The sequence below is a fragment of the Neolamprologus brichardi genome, chromosome 5 (genome assembly GCF_056152115.1).
Source record: "Neolamprologus brichardi isolate AB-2024 chromosome 5, ASM5615211v1, whole genome shotgun sequence".
NCBI lineage: Eukaryota > Metazoa > Chordata > Actinopteri > Cichliformes > Cichlidae > Neolamprologus > Neolamprologus brichardi.
This window is the reverse complement of record NC_142108.1, coordinates 7,307,022-7,325,677: the sequence shown is the minus strand read 5'-3', so window position 1 is coordinate 7,325,677 and position 18,656 is coordinate 7,307,022. Positions and strand designations below refer to the sequence as shown.

Below are 18,656 nucleotides of genomic sequence, written 5' to 3'. Positions count from 1 at the left end.
GATCACTACACTCCCACCGGAAATCTCTTTCTAACAGAGATCTAACAGAGATGGAGTAAAATGCAAAAAGCTAATAAGGCTTAGTGTTATTTAATATCGCTGACATTGTGACTGGCTAATGAATTCCTCAAACAGAAGATAAACAGAATGGAGAAGCTGTCAGTAACGACAGTGAACAGGTGGCGGCGATCATGCACAGCTCAACGGTACTGTAAGGGAAGTCCACGCGAAGAAGACACATGAGCGCGCCTAGGTTGTACTAGATTGGATCAGCGGGAACTCTATTGTGTTGTGATTGGCTGCTTTCCTTCGGCTAACGAAGTCTAAACCAATAACAGCAGAGGTGCTGGCGCCTGCATCACACTGTAAGAACCAATCACGGCGTCGTCCCTTCGACAGATCCAATCTAGCACCAACCGAATAGCCGAGACTGCCTTCTGTAACCGTACGAAGAAATGGCTGCGTCCGTATGCCGAGTGGGGAGCACTGTGGGTCGAGCCCTTGCCAAAACCCACAGAGTAAGTATCTCTTTAAAGGTCGGACAGAATACTTTGTTAAAAAATGTGGAATATATTGGCGGAATGTTCCGCAACACTAAACGTGTTCTGGTACGTGCTAGCCAGGAAGCTAGCTAGCTGTGCTATCCGCTGTACAGCTATGGAGAGTCTGTAACCGGTTAGCATTAGTTAGCTATCACTGATTGCAAGGTCAATCGGCTTATGAATCAATACATCTTATAACAGCTACCTAAAGCGCTTTGTCCACTTCATTAAAGATCTTTCAAGCAGTCTTATTGTCGTTTTACTTAAATTTGGTCATTGACGAGGTAACATTTGCTATTTGTCCTCACTTGCCCTCAAAGACAAGTGAGGCTAGCACCGATAGTGTAACGACTTTGGAAAGACATATGATGACTGTTGTTGATGCGGCTGAAGAGCTGGATAAGAACTACTACGTCAACTCGAAAATAACATGAAAACGTCGTAATAACACCCAGTTTGGATTATACTTGTGGCATAAATCCAAGATTTTACCAGATTTTGTAATAACAGTACAGTTCTGTTTACTAGTGACAGCCCCTGACATGTCATTACAGCTGTACTGTCTTAAAAAGACACTGCTCTAGAGGGATTTGGGGTTAGCCTTTCGCTTTTTGATCACTTATTCTGCAGGTGATAAAGATTGTGCTGATGATTTTTTTAATTTTATTTATTACCTATTAGCGCATACAAAGTCAGAAAAAAATATGCTTTCCTCCCAGGTAATCAGTTGTAAACACAGAACAAAATGGATAATTTTAATTAAAAGCCACTGCTAGCAGGAGAGTCCTTTTAAACTTGCAGATAGATCATTGGGATGGTTCACCTGTAGTATAAGTGTTCTTATATTGGGATGTTATGTAGTATAATAAAATATAAAAGTGGTTCTCCAGAGTCCTATTTTAAAATTTATTGTTTTAATGTTTTGCATCTGTAACTTTTCCAGCCCATCCTGCTGTCCTTGAGGCGTGGACAGGCCTCAGTAAGCTATGCCCAGAGTCTGTTAGGAGCCCCTGAAACCCGTCTTACTACACTGGACAATGGTTTGAGGGTTGCGTCTGAGGAGACTGGACATGCTACATGCACTGTAAGAACACGTCAGAAATCATGTTGGAGTTGTTTAAGCACACGATAGACACTTTTACTCATGTAAACCTCAGCATATTTATTCAGCACATGCCATCTCTTCTTTGTCACAGGTTGGACTGTGGATCAGTGCAGGCAGTCGCTACGAGAGTGAGAAGAATAATGGAGCAGGCTTTTTCCTGGAGCACATGGCTTTCAAGGTAAACTTCATGACCTTTGCTATCCTACAGGGCTATTTGTTAAAGTAGAATTTATATATCCAACATGACAGAGGTTGCAATTACATCCCCCCTTCAATAAATGTGTTTTGTCTTCTTTGCAGGGAACCAAGAAGCACCCACAAACAGCCCTTGAGCAGCAGGTGGAGTCTATGGGTGCTCACTTGAGCGCCTACACCTCCCGGGAGCACACTGCATACTATATGAAGACCCTGACCAAAGACCTGCCTAAAGGTGAGAGGCAAAAAAAATACACAGATTGTTCTCTAGTTTTAATAATACAGTGATGGCCAAGACATCACAGTGAGATACAATATTGAATGAGAATATAAAAATAAATCAGTCACTTATACTTGGTTCTCTACTATGAAGGGAAGAAATTCCAACTTTCATTGTTTCTTAGCACAAAGTATGTGCATTTCTCCTCTTAGTTGTGAACAACATCTGTGTTTTCCAGCTGTTGAGCTGCTGTCAGAAGTCGTGCAGAGCTGCTCCCTTAACGAGGCTGAAATCGAGCAGCAGCGGAGCGTGGTCCTGCATGAGTTGGAGGAAGTTGAGAGCAACCTGCAGGAAGTTTGCCTGGACCTGCTGCATGCCACAGCCTTCCAGGGGACTGCTCTGGGACACAGTGTGCTGGGCCCCTCCAGCAGTGCCAGGTGGGAGGAGCTGCCTGCTCATGAATATCTCTAGATTATTATTATTATTATTATGTCTTAGAACAGCTGTTAGGGGAAAGACCACTCGGGCTATTCGGGTTGGCCCAGTATAGCTTGACTCAGTTTTTAGGGTTTTCCATTTAGGTGGTACTACCTGATACCAAGTACTATTTTTACTACCTACTTGGCTGATGTTCCAAGTGATCTTAGGCGAGCTGAAAATATGACATCATCAGACTGTTTGGCACCGACTTTCTAGTCAGTGGTGTCACTCGATGATTCCCGAAACCTTCACGAAAATCAAAATTGCCAGTTTTGAAACCCAGCAATGAGGGAAATATGCTTATATTGTACTTTTTTTTTTTTTTTTTTTTTTTTTTTTTTTTTTGGAGCTACTAAATTGTCACCTATTTGTTTGCTATCGCAATAATTTTTATACTGCATATAAATTTATACTGGTATTATTGCAGACAATATGATATGGCACAGCTCTAATGATATTTGTAATAATTCTTTAACTAACACAGCAAAAAAATCACACAATTTGCACCTTCATGTAAAAAAATGACAAATCTTTTATACAATGCTCACAGGAATCTGACTCGCCAGGATTTAGTGGATTACGTCAACAGCCACTATAAAGCTCCTCGCATGGTGCTCGCTGCTGCTGGAGGTAGGTGTTCTTCCTCTTAGGCTGTTAGGACGCATTACGGTGCATTATGGTGCTCTACATTTCCTTGAAAGCCTTGATGCTTATCTGGTGTGTTTCCTCTACAGGTGTGAGCCACGACGAGCTGGTTGGTTTGGCCAAGTCTCACTTCAGTGGAGTGTCTTTTGAGTACGAGGGAGATGCTGTCCCTGTGTTGTCACCCTGCCGGTTTACTGGCAGTGAGGTGAGATGTGTTAATTAAAAAAACAAATAAAAACTGCATGTTAATTTTTTTTCTTCAGTATTTGTGTTTATAAAGATTTCAAAAACCTGGTTCTTGTTTAGAATGAGACGTGGGGACATTCACAATTATGGTAAATGGTCTTCTTCCTCTCCTCAGGTCCGTATGCGTGACGATGCTTTTCCCTTGGCACACATTGCCATCGCCGTGGAGGGTGCTAGTGCTGCTAGTCCAGACATCGTGCCTCTTATGGTGGCCAACGCCATCATCGGCAGCTATGACCTTACCTACGGTGGTGGAAAGGTTGGAAATGTTATTTATTTTTTAAAATGTACACAGTGTAGAAAAGACGGCAACGATGAAAGTGTAACTGTAGTATTGAAATGTCCACAAAAATGACATCATCATGTTGGTTCTTTATCTTTTAAGCTTTATTTGTTCTCAGGTAAAAAAGTGTTGCTGCCACAGTGTATAATATATCAGATTTGAGATTTAAACTCAGAAAGGAGGATCTTGCTGAGATGAACAAGTCTTTGTTATGTCTGACAAGAAAGTGATTAAAATGTAAACAAAAAAAAAAGAGTACTTTTTTTTTAGTAATACTGTAAGTATGTTGTGAGTGTCAGCTATTGAATACACGAATCAGTTCAACTGGAAAAACTTTCTTGGTTTCTTCTTTAGTTATGAAGAAATATAATAACATATTTCTTTTTCTTCTCTTTTTCAGCACCTGAGCAGCCGCCTGGCTCGCTTGGCGGTGGAGGATAACCTCTGTCACAGCTTCCAGGCTTTCCACTCCTCCTACAGTGACACTGGCCTGCTGGGCATTTACTTTGTGGCCGATAAGAACAACATCGACGACATGATGCACTGGTCCCAGAATGCCTGGTCAGTAATGGTTCACGGACAGAGAGATGCAAAGGGGACATCAGAGACTGTGATTTGTTGCTAAAGGTTTAATTCTTTCATATTTTGCTCCCTGCAGGATGAATCTGTGCACCACAGTGACAGAGAGTGATGTCGCCAGAGGCAGGAATGCTCTGAAGGCTAGCCTGGTTGGACAGCTCAATGGTACGTAATATCTGTAATGGATTATACACGTGCATATAGTTTTTTCACACCGTTGAAAACCTGGAATTTTTAGATCTTTTTCCTAAGCTCCTTTCAAAAAAGTAAAGTCCTAAAACATTTTTGAGCTGAACATGTTCACTATTAAGCAGCAGAATGAATTTGAGAGCAATGACACTACCTGATGGTACTGTGTACACTGCATCCCTGAAAGTCTCACACAGTACAGTATGTTTTAATCACAGAAAAAAAGAATGAAAACATTCTCTTTTTATGAACTCGGACTTTTTATGAACTTAAACATTTCATGAATATTAACTCTCATGAATTATAAGTTGACACTCCTGTTTACCTTCTAGGAACAACACCAATCTGTGACGACATTGGCAGACACATTTTGAACTACGGCCGGCGTATTCCTATAGCAGAGTGGGATGCTCGGATTGATGTAAGTTTACTCTAAAGGGCAAAAAGATCACAATGTTTTGTGTCTTCACAGCATCATATAGTACCTTCTCAGATTTGGCTTAGTCCTGTAGTCTCTCCCGGATGAGCGTTTTTAACTCTAAATCTTTCCTTTCAGGCTGTGACCCCCAAGATGGTGCGTGACATCTGCTACAAATATATTTACGATAAGTGTCCTGCTGTGGCTGCTGTCGGTGAGTTCTGCTGTACTTTTAGTCTCTTCACAGCAAGGATGCAGCTCATGCTGCAACTATTTTCTCTAACCTGTCCCTCCTTCTCTCCACCAGGCCCCGTTGAGCAGTTACCGGACTACAACAGAATGCGCAGTGCCATGTACTGGCTGAGGTTCTAAGATGATTAGTTATGATGTGTCTCTTCTTCCTCACCCTTACTTCACCTTCCTCCCCTTATCTCTGCGAGAGTAAACAGTGGATTGTCCACATGTTGGTGTGTCAGCAAAGGCAGCCATCCAACCTCTGCTTCCCGTTTTTGTCCAACCAGCTCATTAACAGTAGCCATCAGGGGGCAGCCAATCTGCATATTTTGTCTTTAAATTGCGTTCTGGTTACATGTTGATTGTACTGCTCACCTTATACTGATTTATAAAGGGAACAGAGGGCTGACTTGAACATTGAATAATTATCAGTGTGACATAATATGGTCAGTACTGAATATCACCAGATGGAGCAAGAGTATATTTATAATTTCTGTAACATTTGTTTCTGTCCACTATTGTACATAACAGAAGCTCTCATTCCAACAAAAATTAAAAAAAAAACTGTAAAATATTTTTTTTGTGTCCCTTTGTTAGTCATACAAAAGGATTTCTTAATGATTAAATTATTTAAATACAGAAATGTTGAATATGAATGTAAACAGTACGCATGTGCAAAAGCCACATCTTTAAACACAATATAAGCAAAGAGCTAACCTGGTCTTACTGTGAGTCGCATTCACACCTCACAATGTTTTTAAAACATAGGTTTGTAATATCAGACCACTAAGGAAAAAGTACTTTTTAAACACAGCAAGGGCTTTTCAACATAGCATTTCTAAACACAGTAGTTTCCTTTAGAAAGCATCAATTGTGTTTCCACATAAGATTTTTCAGCAGAAGGAAAAACTTTAATTGAGCCAAAGCACAAACCACTGCTGTGCAATGATGCACTTTAACTTTGCGATACTTGAAACTTGTAAAATCTGGTTAAAGCTGAGGGTTATCTTCCAATTTACACACAGTATAAAAACAAAGAGTACGCCACAGAACAAGACTAGGACTGCACAGGAATGGATTGTGAGGTTAGCAAGAGAAAACTATTCGTGCAGAAGAGACACCTTGAAGTCAGACTGAAGCATACTAAGGACAAGAACAGATGAGATGAAGCTACAGCTTTTTGACCATAAAGCTGCTGCTCATGTTTGGAGAAAAAAGGAGCGGCTACAACCCAAAGAACACCGTCCCCACAGTGAAACACAGGAGTGGGAGTATTATGCTGTGGATGTGGAGAAAGAAGAATATGTGAAGATTTTGAATATAAAGCTGAGTCTGGTCAGTGCTTTGTTTTCCAACACAATAACGACCGAAAACATGCTCCTGAAGAAGACCAAAGTGAAAGTTATTGACTGGCCTCATTTGAATCCCATTGAAAATCTGTGAGGTGAACAGAAGAACAAAGTCCACGCTAGAAGACCATCTAGAGGAGCTTGACAGATTGGCTAAAGAAGAATGAGCTGAGATTACTCAGGAGGCATGTTTGAGACTTGTTGAAATTCACAACAAATGACTGCAAGCTTTAATCCATCAAAAAGGATTCTCAATTCTCAATTAGCATTGGGTGGCCTAATAATTTTGACCCTGGCAGATTTTGTAAAGTAAAATAATGTAAGCATCCAAAATAAAACTAGTTTGTTTGGAAGAGCTGTGTGGGGGCTAATATTTCTGTCTGGAGGTTCTTGGACGTTTAAAGCACTGATGATGTGGTTACTAGACTACCTTCTAGTGATGGGATTTCCGTCTCTTTTTAGAGATCCGGCTCTTTCGGTTCGGCTCACTAAAAAGAGCCGGCTCTTTCGGCTCTGAACCGGCTCTTCAGGTGTTTTTGTTGCTTTAATTAATTTATTATTAACAATAATATAAAATTATGCACAAAAGGAATTACTAACGTAAAAAAAGTGGTTTTATTTATATATGTTTTTATATAAATATATGTGGTGGCCCCTAGAGACAAAACACATACAAACTCCAAAACACGTAAAAACATGTACAAACTCCGAAGCGCGTAAAAAACTCAGAAGCACGTAAAAACTCAAAACACGTACAAAAGACAACAGAAGTGCTCCAGGATGCTAGGCGCAGTGTTGAGCTTTTGTTACCTAGTGGCTACACAAGCCAGCAAGTACCAACGACCGGATTTGGTGTGTGGTAGTAACAGGTAAATGAACTTTTTTTTTTAAATTATTTGAATATATATGAGTGCCTGTGTATAAATACACAAACAATACACACATGCTTTCAATTGTGTAATTTAAGTGATCTAGTAGCTCTGCTTTGGAAGTTCAGTTCATGCTAGAAATGTGTTTTGGAGTTTGTACGTGTTTTGTCTGTAGGGGCCACCGTAAATATACTTTTATTTATTCACTCCACATAAAATGTGATAAATAATATAATACAAAACCAACTAGTCACAGTTCAACTTTTAACTATTTAAATTTTCAGCTTTTTCCTTTTACAAATTTAAAGTGAAACAACACAAAACACTGCAAACCACAACACAATTAAATATAAATTAAAATATGAAAACAAAAAGAACATGCATATTCTCTGTCATATGGATCTGCATGAATAAACTTCCTGAATCCTTTATCATCTGCAACTGAAAATAGTTGTGAAAATACCTTTGTTGTCCCTGGCTCTTTTTCTTTCTCTCCCTCCTGCTCTGTTCCTGTGCTACTGAATGTAACTACCGCCCCTCCCCCCTCTGCCCAGCGTAAAGGACAAGGCTCGTGTGCTGAGTGAAGCAGAAAAAAAGTGCGCGAGAGAGGGTGAGAGAAAGAAAAAAAACCCCACGTGACGGCTCGCAATAAGGAGCCGGCTCGCAATAAGGAGTCGGCTCTAAGAGCCATTTCGTTCGCGAACGACCCATCACTACTACCTTCACTTTTAAATCTAAAGTTTCTGCTGGAACTTAAATTGTCACAGTTTTTGAAGTGTTGTAAACATCGCACTTTTTACTTTTCTGAAAAAATTGTATACATTAATGAACACATTATCATTCATGTTGTCGTCCTAAACCAGACGTGCCATTTGTATTATCTGTGCTCAAACTTCAGATGATATGTTGGGTTAATCTGTGATCTATGGCTTGACGTTTAAATTGTGTCTGTGGCCAAAGCGCAGTTTGCCTACTTCAGTTTTGCCACAGTGAATAAGTATTTGCAGTTGTCTTCTAATAGCCTGTCCTTACTGCTGCCAATTGCTGCGTTTTATTAACAACGTCTTTAGAACTTAAACATTTCATGAATATTAAGCGGGGCGAACAGTCGGAGAATAAAGTGCTCTCTGATACGCATCAGGCTCATTGTAAACAGCCTACGTCATTAGTCAGTTGAATGGGCAAGTAGGACCTGCTATGACGTATGTTTTATCTCGAATCACACAGATGACATCGTCTGAGGTTCATGTGCTGCTCCGTGTCATGTTGAATAATGCTGCTGGTACAACTCAGTACATCTGTTTGTTGCTGTGTGACATTACTGTGACCTGTGGGTAACTGAAACGGCTCGTAAGCCTGAGGCCCTCAAGGACCCAGCAATCGTAATCTGGCTGCACTCGTAATATATCATTAGTCGGATGAGAGTAAGTTCTTTGATGGGCCCGAATGGAGGTGACTCAGGAAACGAGATAGGCTTCGTCTTGATGAGTTGCCCTCCTGGCCCTGTAAGACTTTTCCTCCTTGTTCTTCTCCACGGGGCTTTATCTGCAGTCACTTCTCCTTCTAACCTCTTTATACTCACCTCTTCTCCTCTGTGCTCTGTAGAAAGGAAGAAAGATGTGTTCTCACAGCATGTTCCTCTAAGAGTCAATGTTTTTTTCCCCTGTGGCATAGGCGTAAAAACACGTCAAGGAGGGGCTGTCATGCAGAGGGTCAGATCGAAAAGACTGACATTAGTCAAAGAACAAGTTTCAAAACTGGCAGCCAGTGAAAAACTTTTATTCTGTGTTGTTAATTTGTATTAACAAACACACACAAAAAAAATTCACCTCACTCACTTCATGTGATGACATCCTATTTAGTTGCTGTGATATCCAGCTAATGCATGTTACAGAACAGACTCACTCACACTGTTGTCAGTAAATCTAAACCAGCTCCCAACCACCTTAATGTTTCAAACTCCTTAAATACATTCAATTATATTAGACCAAAATGGGCATGTCTCCCACAGTGTTCTTATCACTGTCATGTTTGCATGTTCACTCAGTCTGCACGGATGATTTCCAAAACATAAACTAACAAGCATGATGAAAAGATGAACAATTTATGGGACATTTCAACACCCAACAATTACTGTTTTCTCGCAGCGTCTCCATGCTTAACTTCTGAATGGACGTGGAGGTGGGCTGTGCTTTGACTCCAAATTGGGGCAACTTTTCAAGTCACTCCAAGCAAGCTATTGTGATTACTATTGTGTTATTTTTAGAAAGAATAAGATAGCACTGAGTGCAAAGGAAATGAGATGAAATGAGGGGAGGGCGATGGGGTGTAGAGATGTAAACGATAAACAGAGAGGGGAAGGGGCAGTGTCACGGCGAGGATTAAAGTGGTTGAAGACGAAGCAAAGGACGAACGGCTCATCGTCAAGTCCAGTTCAACATCCGATCGTGTTTGGTGCACATTGCTCCTCCGGTGAAGAAGCAGAAGCTGTGAGACAGAAAATACAAGATTACAGGACATCTGAGCATAAAAAGAGCTGCTGTCTTTAACACAGAGGAGGGAGAAGTGCCTTTTTGTCAAGTTACCAACTTTTGATATTGGTGACTGAGTAAGTATTGATTTTGGCTGGCTCTTGACGAGGTTTGCAAAGCTTTATCTATGCATGAATCAGAGAATACAGGAGGATCAAATGGATGGATGATTGAAAGGTTAAGAAACTAAATATTCAGATGATCTAAAATGATTTGCAAAGAACTGTATTAAAGAATTTAGTGTTTCATCATCTTTTTATTGCTGAAGAAATAAAAAGCTATTTTTATTTTTGTACATCAGTTGGATATGTTGTTGTCTTTCCATGCGATCACTCACTGAAGTCTTGCACTGTCACAGTTGTGTAATATGGAGCTGATTCTCTGCTTGCAGACAGTCCTGACCATGAGAAGTGTGCGTGCGTGCTTCTGTCTGGCTCTGCTGCTTCCTTTGTGTGTTCAGAGCCGGAGGAGCAGTCTGGCTGTTGCCAAACTCGATGAAGACACAGAGAGGGACATGCTGGCTGTCGACATCTTAAACCGCAACGGTGCGTTGAGCTCACTGCTCCGATCACAGCATCATCTCGTGCTCAGGCGAGCCCCGCGCCCTGCCTCCCAGGTGCCAAAGAGAGCCCAGCAGGGGTCCCGTTTTGCTCTGTCCCTTGATGTTCCCACCAGCATCCTCAGTGTACTCATAGACCTAGCCAAGAATCAGGACATGAGGACCAAGGCAGCAGCCAATGCAGAGCTGATGGCACGAATAGGCAAGAGGAAATGAAAGCCCCCCGGAGAAGTTTGAAGGCTTGATGGAGGAAATCTCATTTCACAACAGAGCTAACACATTGCGGCACTGACACCTGGTTAGAAACAATGTTAGTTCATGTGAAAGTAGTCATTGCGGTCAGTATCTGTCCTTTAGAGCTTAGATCTGCTTTACTTTTATACTTTAATCCATTTACATTCCACACACAAACCACACCATGGACTGATTAATCACTACAGTGATGTGAAAAAACAAACAAAAAACCAACAACAACAATCACAACAAGGACACTGCAAACAATGTAAGATGATGCTGGTGTTTAGTCTCAGATACTCACCACTGGCTCCCAAACTGTGACTCGGAGAAGTGTTTTATTGTATTTGCATGCAATCCGTAGAAAGCATACAATTAAATCCAATATCATAATCCATTTTTTCTCAAGTCTAATTCATTTCTGCACTGATATCAGGCACGCTTGCCATAATTACAAGCATCAGGAGCCCATAAAGCACAAATGAATGGGTCTCAGCCAAATGAGCCTGCGTCACCCACAGCAGGCGCTGATGGGTGATAACAGGACAAAGACATGCGCAGGATATTGACCTCTGAAAAGAAGAAGAGACCCTTTCTAAAAACCTTTGTTCACTACTGATACATTTGGCAAACAAGTCACAGCTATTCTTAGTCTGAAGCCCTATCTGGTCTGGATTAGACTAACATCTATGGCATAATTAATCTGTGCTCTTACACCGAGCAAGAAATGTGAAGCAACAGAGTGAAATAAACTGCTCATCTGATTTACACTGTGAGGCTTTTTTCTTCTTCTCTGTTTTATGCTGACCATGACTTTGGCTTGATTTAAATATCATCTTCACACTTTTGGACCTCAAAAATTGTGCTGATATAACAGAAACTAAATGAAACAAATCACTTCAATTACTATTAGTATTAGTAAAGAAGCCACTAATACCCTGCTGAGCAGCAGACAAACTATCTGGAATTAAAATAAATGCTTTGACAGTTATTTACACAATAGTATTAGATTGTTGCCTTAGCTGGCATTAATTAGCTTGGGGTTGTTTACACTGCCATGAGAATATTACAACAGTATTATCTCTGTTTTTTTCAAACCTTTAGCCTAAAAGCATCTCTTGTAGCAGTTACCACGGGTGGTAAACCACAAATAAAACAAGTGTTTCTGCTTTTAAACAGTAATTCTACTCTGTGTTTAAGCTGGAGCTTTGTTTCCCATGGCACAGCTCTATAGTCTGACGTATCTGTCTGGTGAAGCATACTTAAAATATGAACTTATCATGAAGTTCAAATAAATAAAACTCACATCATCATCATCATCACAAGGCAGTTATCACCATAAACCGCAACTGGAGTGTACTCTGATTTATGTAATGAGTGCTCTCATCTGTGACACCGCAGTCTTTATTTGTCCCTTTCAGTTTGGCTTCCAAGTTGTTGCACGCATTGGCCGAGACAGCTGCTAAGAGTACAGGAAATACACTTGGACTGAACATTTCAGTCATTAAGTAACCATTTTCCCTCCTAACAAAACCTACAGCGTTTGCCTGTCTGAGCATTATTTGACTATTCCAAATTTTCACTATTCCACTGATGATGAGATGAGAAATGCTTTGTTTATCCCATATCTTTTGAATTGGACACTTTTATAGTTGTGATGGAGAGGAGGCTTGTGAGAGGAGGCATATTTGGGAAATTCTTTTGAATTTACCAAATAACCTGTTGAAAAAAATCTGGCAGATGGTTCTTTGTCAGACAGATATATTGTGTTATGGAGGATGATAACGTGCGGTATGAAAGATTTCCCGTGTGTTTCTTTGTGACAGCAGAGTTGAATCAGTCTGTTAGAGAAGGAGCTCTGCTGCCTGTCCAGTAAGTCATGCAGAGGTTTCTCAGGATTATCCATGATGGATGATGGTTTTTCAGATGCCTCGTCTTCATCACAGCTATAAAAGTGTCCAGTTTGCCACCAGTCAGAGGGCCAGCCTTCCTAATCAGTTTATTCAGACTGTTGGTGTCACCAGCTTTGATGCTGCTCCCTGAGCAGACCACAGCAAAGGACACTGAGTGATAGAAAACCTCCATCACTCTGCTTCACACTCTCAGCTTTTGTAGGAAGTAGAGCCTGCTCGTGCCCTGTTTATCCAGCCTGTGCTGGTCTTCCAGTTGTACTCCTCCACCATATCCAGATCCTGTCCTATAAACGATAAACAGAGAGGGGAATGGATTGTTCAGCCAACCTCTTCCTTCTGAAGTCCATCACCATCCAGGTGGTGTCACTGCTTCACAGATGATTCCTCACAGACCACCCCATACATAGTTTAGTCCTCCTGTCCATCACTAATACATCCAACCACTGCAGACTCATCAGAGTATTACTGTAGGTAGCATGACCAGGAAGTATAAGGGAAGTCTGAGGTGTACCAGGTGAACAGGAATGGAGTGAGCACAGATTCCTGTGGAGCTACTGTACTGCACATCAACCAAATCACACAGAGCTCTGTTCAGCATACTGCACCCTCTTTGTGAGATAGTCAGCAATCCATGAGATGGTGGATGTTTACTGACATTTCCTGTAGCTTTTCTCACAGCAGCAGCCGATTCATTCAAAATGCACTAGAGAAATCAACGAAAGTGGGCTTCACTGCTCAGTCATTACTGTACAGATGCATCAGCATGCAGATGATCTCATCATCTTATCACGATGTGGTCTGTATGTGGTATTTCTGCCGAACTGAATGTTTGGCAGGATGGTCACATTTGAAGATTAAAGATTTTTGTATATTTAAATATTTAAATGTTTTGTAATAAAATAGATTATGTAAAAAACTGCCCAGTAAAGTTACGTATGTAACAGCAGAAAGTTCCTAACTGCAGTTCCTTGCTCATCCACAAGATGTCCTTTGCTTTTTTTACTTCCGTAATTAATTGAAATCTTCATCCACTATCCTTTTAGGTGCCATTTTAACATTTTGGATGAATAGGGGTTTTCGCAAGTGTTGAGTATGCCCAGTGGATAGCATGTTGTTTAAAAAAAAAGAAAAAAAGAACGACACTAACCCTAAAATAAAGACAGGTACATTCAAAATGGCGCAGGCTTTAATTACAGCCGTTAGCAGGTGCCAATAATTAGCGGTTCAGCCAGCTAGCGGGAAGGCGCTTCACGGGACGAACACGACAAACGTAAGGGTTCATCTAAGGATTTTGCTTCGCTATGATTTGTTTTAATTACCACGAACAGATTTAATATAAACCGTGAACTTTAACGAGCATTTTCTTTATTTTTCTTCTTTTTGTGGAGCTATTGTCTTTATTTGACGGTGTACACTTTGTTCACGTGCGAGAAAGCCTAGTTTAGAAATGGCTAAATGAAGCTGTTCAGTGTCATACTGAGCAGCCTCACCCCCCCATGTATATGTGAACTCCAGTGTCCTTTAATTCATGTATTTTAAATTCATAGCGGCTTTCATTTGTCTAAACATCTGTTTTAGCTGGATTGAGCCATAAACGAGTACACAGAAATGTATCTGCTGCTTTTTCCTACAGTAACGTCTTGACTTTTAGGATTTTCCTTTGGTGCGCACAGGTGATGTCAGACAATGACGTGTAGCCCAGTGTGATAACACCTGACAGTGCGCACACACCTCGTCAGCGTGAGCCAATCACCAGTGTGAGATGCAACGTGTGCTGAGCAATGAACTATGACCTAATTTGTGAAAAGTACATGTGTTCTCATGTCCTCCAGCATTATAAAATAATGCTGTAATTAAAGCATACATTCCCCTAAATAACATCTTTCCTCAGATCTCCTCAACCGCTTTGGAGCCTCACAGATTCAATTCAGTTTTGAAGCCACTAAGCAGTAGAGTAGAGTTTGTTAGAATTAGGTTAGTGCTGCTCTGCTGAACACACTGCCTGATTCTTCATGCAGCTGTGTATTTTTAATTTTAGCTGAACTTTCTTTAAGATACTGGGTTATTATAACAAATTAAAATCCAGGGCCAGTGGGAGTGTTTATGCAGGATTTCTCAATAAAGCTGATGAGTTGCAACCAGATCAACAGTCATCAGCACAAAGGTCAGTGACCAAGTGTTGCAAGAAACAGCAACAAGAGAGGAGCGTGTACTTTATTTCAGAGGCTTTTGTGGTCCACACTGCTGGGAGCAGTGCTTCGGGAACAAAAACGATCAATATAAGGATTATATTCAGACAGGGTTGGGAGAAGTCTCGAGTTTCCTAAACTGTAAGAGTTAACATTCTTGATTGTTTCTTGTCTTTTCTTTTTATTGGGACATAATCATGAAATTTAAGGAATGTTTATCATACAAGTTATATTTATAAATGAGTAAGACTGACTGCCAAAAATGGCCTCCAGTTCCAGAATTTGCTGAAATCGTTTTCCTAAATTTATTACTGGTATTTTCAGTTTTAAACTGCAAAGCTGCTGCTGTCTCCTTCTGTCTCCTTATTTTTCACATGAAGCCTAGCTGCCACACTGATCATACTGATAATTGCAAGTCGAGTTGTTCTCATATGGATTATGCTATGAGGTCACTCAGCCTTTTCACGCCATCTAACCTCTCCAAGTAAGTGCTTTGTGATGGTTGTCACCCTTAGCTCTTTTGCCATTTTTAAAAAATTTTTTTTAAATATATGAGCTGATGACCTGACGTCTTAGACCTTTTTCTCAGGTGTGTAACAGCGAGCGTGTCAGCTAGTGCCTCCATGACCCAGCAGCTCCTGTCAGGTCGAGTTCCTCGACCGAAGCCTTTCAGGGTCACGAATGCTGACCGCAGTGTGAAAAAGGGTATAATGGCAGACACGTTAGAAGACCTGACAAATAAGGTGAGAGAAAGATGTGAGGTGTAAAAATGCTGTGTGTGTATGTCGGGGGGGGGGGGGGGACTTGGTCAGCAGCTAATAATCACGGTAAGGTGGTCACAAAGCATTTGGACTAAAAACAGAGGAATCAGGAATCATTCTGTGGTGTGTATTGACCATTGAAATTAGATAAAGGTTTGCCACTTGTTGCTGCACCATCTGAAGTGGTTGAGTGTGTTTCGAGCTCATGTAAGTGAAATGTAACAAGAAAAAGGGCTGGTGTCAGACTATAATAATGTTAATTTATAAAGAAGCCAAATTTAATAAAGCCTAAAGTGTCTTAGCAAGATCTGAATGGCTTCAGTATGCCTTGGCATTAATTCAGTGCTCCTTGTACCTTTTGGTAAAGGGATGAAAAACAGGCTCCCTGAATCAGCTTCTTAATGATGGCTGTGGAGAGTGCCGTCTGACAGAATGGTGTAAAGGCTCTGATGGGTGTTGAGAAGGTTATCATATATGATTCCTAGCGTTTTCATTACTCATCAAGCCGTCTGGCTGTTGCCTCAACAATGGGGTCATCACAGAAGAGACCGCTCCAAAAATAAATGTTTCAGAACAGCTGTGTAATAACTGCTTTATGGTTTGCAGCATATTTTCTTTTGATGAGGTCACTGTATGTATTTATTTTTTCCTCATCTCTACTCTCGCTCAGGTCAGTGACTCGTTGGGTATACTGTGCATCAGTGTGTTGGTGTTGGATGAAGATGGCACTGGTGTGGACACAGAGGAATTCTTTCAAACGCTCCCAGAAAATGCTGTTCTGATGGCTCTGCAGAAGGGACAGAAGTGGAGCCCACATCCTGTATGTAGTTTTGATTAGCCACTAGATGGCACTCTTGGCCAGCAACTTTACTTCATTGTGGCCATGCAAATATTAACATATTGATAGGCAGTGATTCTTTGATGTAGACTGATAGAAAGGCATAATGCAGCAGCCATGAATGTGGACCAGTCTGTGTTGTGATACATTGGCTATCCAGTTAAATTTTCTATCCATCAAATTAAATGGAAGGGCAACATGCCATTTGTTGTGCAAACGCAGAACGCAGAGTGAACCTCACATTAATTTCTCCCCTCTCAATATTTTTGAGAAAAATGGAAGGCAGGGGTGTGATACTAACTGGACATGAGGGGTTTGTTAGATTGCAGTAACATTCACACAAAAGCAATTAACTTTCACAGAAAGTGATACATGCATTAATTTGGACCCCTTCCCAAATGTTTTCTGCAACGACCCCTCATTGACCTTTTTCTCATTGTCATTTGCTACTCACATCATCGCTGGCAGGAGCGCCATCAGTGTGTAGTTCAAGTGTGTGGCGGTGGAGTTGAGCGCTAATTTGTGCCCATTTGTCCTGACTCATATCCCTCATCCTGTCGTCCCACAGTACAACCTCTCCAGAGATTGCCTTATTGACTACAGGCAGCAACAGCAGCGGAGAGATGTGGCCAAGCTGACCTTTGACCTCTACAAGAAAAACCCCAAAGATTTCATTGGCTGCCTGAATGTGAAGGCAACGCTGTATGGTGTTTATACTGTGTCCTATGACCTGCGCTGTTACGCTGCCAAAAAGATGCTAAAGTGAGTGATGGAGGCTGCCAGAATATTCTGATATTTTTGTATTTTGTGTTGAACTATTATGTAACTGATTGTTTTTTCAGAGCATCTCTGTGGCATCTTTACTGAAACATATTGTTTGTAGTAATAGCTTAATCCACTTAGAGCTGAAAACTGATCAGTGTGAATGAATTTCTAATGCATAAATTAGCACGATTATCTTTTGAGAATTTTTAGTATTTTTTTCCCTCCCGTGCTTCTCTTATAAAAGTATTAAAAGCAGACCCTTGTGTATAAATGATGCACTCAGGTTTGAGCGTGTACGCCTGTGTGGGTGGTGAAATGCGCAGACCCTAGAAGACCAAAGGCTAGATTTTACTGAGATTAATTTTGTTATGTCATCGCTGCCGAGACCTGCTGGTTTTCAGCTTTGGCTCGGAGCTTCAGTTGAGAGGATTACATTTTGCAGACTTGTCAAATGCGACGCTCCTATTGCAGGATGTGTGGTTTAAAAGGTCATGGATATCAGTTTTATGAAATTCAGTTGATGTCAGAATTGAGCATCTGAGGTCGTGACTATCACGACTATCTCTCCTCCTTGTGTTGTGACTTGTCTGAATTATACCAGACTGATACTAATATCTCGTTACATGCAGGCTGTTTGTGTGGGCCTATTGGTTTCCACTCATGTCGCTGTAAATGGGAACTGGCTATTTATGACCATCCTCCCTCTCGTTCTCATGTGTGTTTTTCCAGGGAGGCTCTGCGATGGACCATCTTCTCCATGCAGGCCACAGGCCATATCCTGCTGGGCTCCTCCTGCTACATCGAGCAGCTGCTGGAAGAGGAGGAGCGAGTGGAGAAGAGCCTGGCGCTGCCACAGGAAAGCAGGATCAGACAGCTGCAGAACATGCTGCTGGGAAAGATTTCTTACTTATGATAGACTGACAGTGGTGAGGTTGAGCTCTTACCTACTCTTAGATGTATGTCACAGTGTAGTTGTCACAGATGAAGCATGCAGTTTGTTTCATCATCTCATGGTTTCCAGTGCAGTTTGGCAACGTCATGAATTCAGCAGCCTCTTTTCATTGTCACTGGGTTTTGTTTTTTTTTTCTGTTACATTTGTTTACCTCTTATGTATGTATAAACCAATGCCACAATTTATTCCTCTAAAATCACTTTTACTCACTATTGTGCAACTTTTTCCTATGATGATATAATAAATAAAAGCAACTGTTTTTATTTTGCCATTCCTGAAAGTTCATTTAAATGTGAATGCAGCAAACCCACAAGACACTTTAGAGAGTGAGAGCGAGAGAGAGTGTGGGTGGGTGTGTGTGTGTGGGTGGGGTTACAGAACTAGCAACAGGTCCAGCTGTCTCTCCCACGCTTCCCTAATTGTCCCCTGGGCTGCAGTGTCCTGTCAGCTGCAGCCTGCCTCTGTCTCAGAAAACCAGAGCAAAAGATTGAAGGAACGGGAAACAGCTAGCAGCTGCATGGGGTGAGGGGACGGAAGCAAACCATTACAGAGAAAGATG

At 41.2% G+C, this 18,656-nt stretch overlaps 3 protein-coding genes across 7 annotated transcripts; all 3 read left to right on the top strand.

Moving 5' to 3' along the window:
- The first annotated feature begins 363 nt into the window (after positions 1-363).
- On the top strand, positions 364-5,713 carry uqcrc1 (ubiquinol-cytochrome c reductase core protein 1). Its single transcript, XM_087840585.1, has 13 exons — positions 364-518; positions 1,486-1,626; positions 1,739-1,825; positions 1,948-2,077; positions 2,301-2,499; positions 3,093-3,172; positions 3,277-3,392; positions 3,549-3,692; positions 4,117-4,277; positions 4,375-4,460; positions 4,817-4,905; positions 5,041-5,116; positions 5,210-5,713. The coding sequence occupies exons 1-13, from the start codon at positions 456-458 to the stop codon at positions 5,272-5,274; spliced, it is 1,437 nt and encodes a 478-aa protein (XP_087696711.1). The 5' UTR covers positions 364-455; the 3' UTR covers positions 5,275-5,713.
- Positions 5,714-9,757: 4,044 nt separating this feature from the next.
- Positions 9,758-10,903, top strand: LOC102781428 (urocortin-3-like). 2 transcript variants are annotated; one of them, XM_006784642.3, is made up of 2 exons: positions 9,758-9,962; positions 10,277-10,903. In XM_006784642.3, exon 2 carries the CDS (start codon positions 10,289-10,291, stop codon positions 10,658-10,660), a length of 372 nt encoding a protein of 123 aa, XP_006784705.1. In that variant the 5' UTR covers positions 9,758-9,962; positions 10,277-10,288; the 3' UTR covers positions 10,661-10,903. The 2 variants fall into 2 exon arrangements, with proteins under 2 accessions (XP_006784705.1, XP_087697398.1); XM_087841272.1 differs by lacking the exon at positions 9,758-9,962 and having other exon boundaries at positions 10,253-10,903.
- A 2,821-nt stretch (positions 10,904-13,724) lies between these two features.
- On the top strand, positions 13,725-18,366 carry cidec (cell death inducing DFFA like effector c). 4 transcript variants are annotated; one of them, XM_006784643.2, is made up of 6 exons: positions 13,725-13,861; positions 15,161-15,264; positions 15,370-15,523; positions 16,212-16,361; positions 16,948-17,141; positions 17,874-18,366. In XM_006784643.2, the coding sequence occupies exons 2-6, from the start codon at positions 15,212-15,214 to the stop codon at positions 18,055-18,057; spliced, it is 735 nt and encodes a 244-aa protein (XP_006784706.2). In that variant the 5' UTR covers positions 13,725-13,861; positions 15,161-15,211; the 3' UTR covers positions 18,058-18,366. The 4 variants fall into 4 exon arrangements, with proteins under 4 accessions (XP_006784706.2, XP_035761014.2, XP_035761013.2 ...); XM_035905121.2 differs by lacking the exon at positions 13,725-13,861 and adding an exon at positions 14,768-14,921 and having other exon boundaries at positions 15,166-15,264; XM_035905120.2 differs by lacking the exon at positions 13,725-13,861 and adding an exon at positions 14,768-14,921.
- Positions 18,367-18,656: the final 290 nt, after the last annotated feature.

What these genes read in the sequence shown, in the direction of transcription:
- LOC102781428 (XM_087841272.1), top strand. Translation starts at nt 10,253, where the DNA reads ATGGAGCTGATTCTCTGCTTGCAGACAGTCCTGACCATGAGAAGTGTG.
- uqcrc1 (XM_087840585.1), top strand. Translation starts at nt 456, where the DNA reads ATGGCTGCGTCCGTATGCCGAGTGGGGAGCACTGTGGGTCGAGCCCTT. An exon ending in TGGAGCACATGGCTTTCAAG is followed by an intron (nt 1,826 to 1,947) that starts GTAAACTTCATG and finishes TCTTCTTTGCAG; the next exon opens with GGAACCAAGAAGCACCCACA. An exon ending in TCCTGCTGTGGCTGCTGTCG is followed by an intron (nt 5,117 to 5,209) that starts GTGAGTTCTGCT and finishes TCTCTCCACCAG; the next exon opens with GCCCCGTTGAGCAGTTACCG.
- cidec (XM_087841271.1), top strand. Translation starts at nt 15,020, where the DNA reads ATGAGTAAGACTGACTGCCAAAAATGGCCTCCAGTTCCAGAATTTGCT. An exon ending in ACGCCATCTAACCTCTCCAA is followed by an intron (nt 15,265 to 15,369) that starts GTAAGTGCTTTG and finishes CCTTTTTCTCAG; the next exon opens with GTGTGTAACAGCGAGCGTGT. An exon ending in GCTGCCAAAAAGATGCTAAA is followed by an intron (nt 17,142 to 17,873) that starts GTGAGTGATGGA and finishes GTGTTTTTCCAG; the next exon opens with GGAGGCTCTGCGATGGACCA.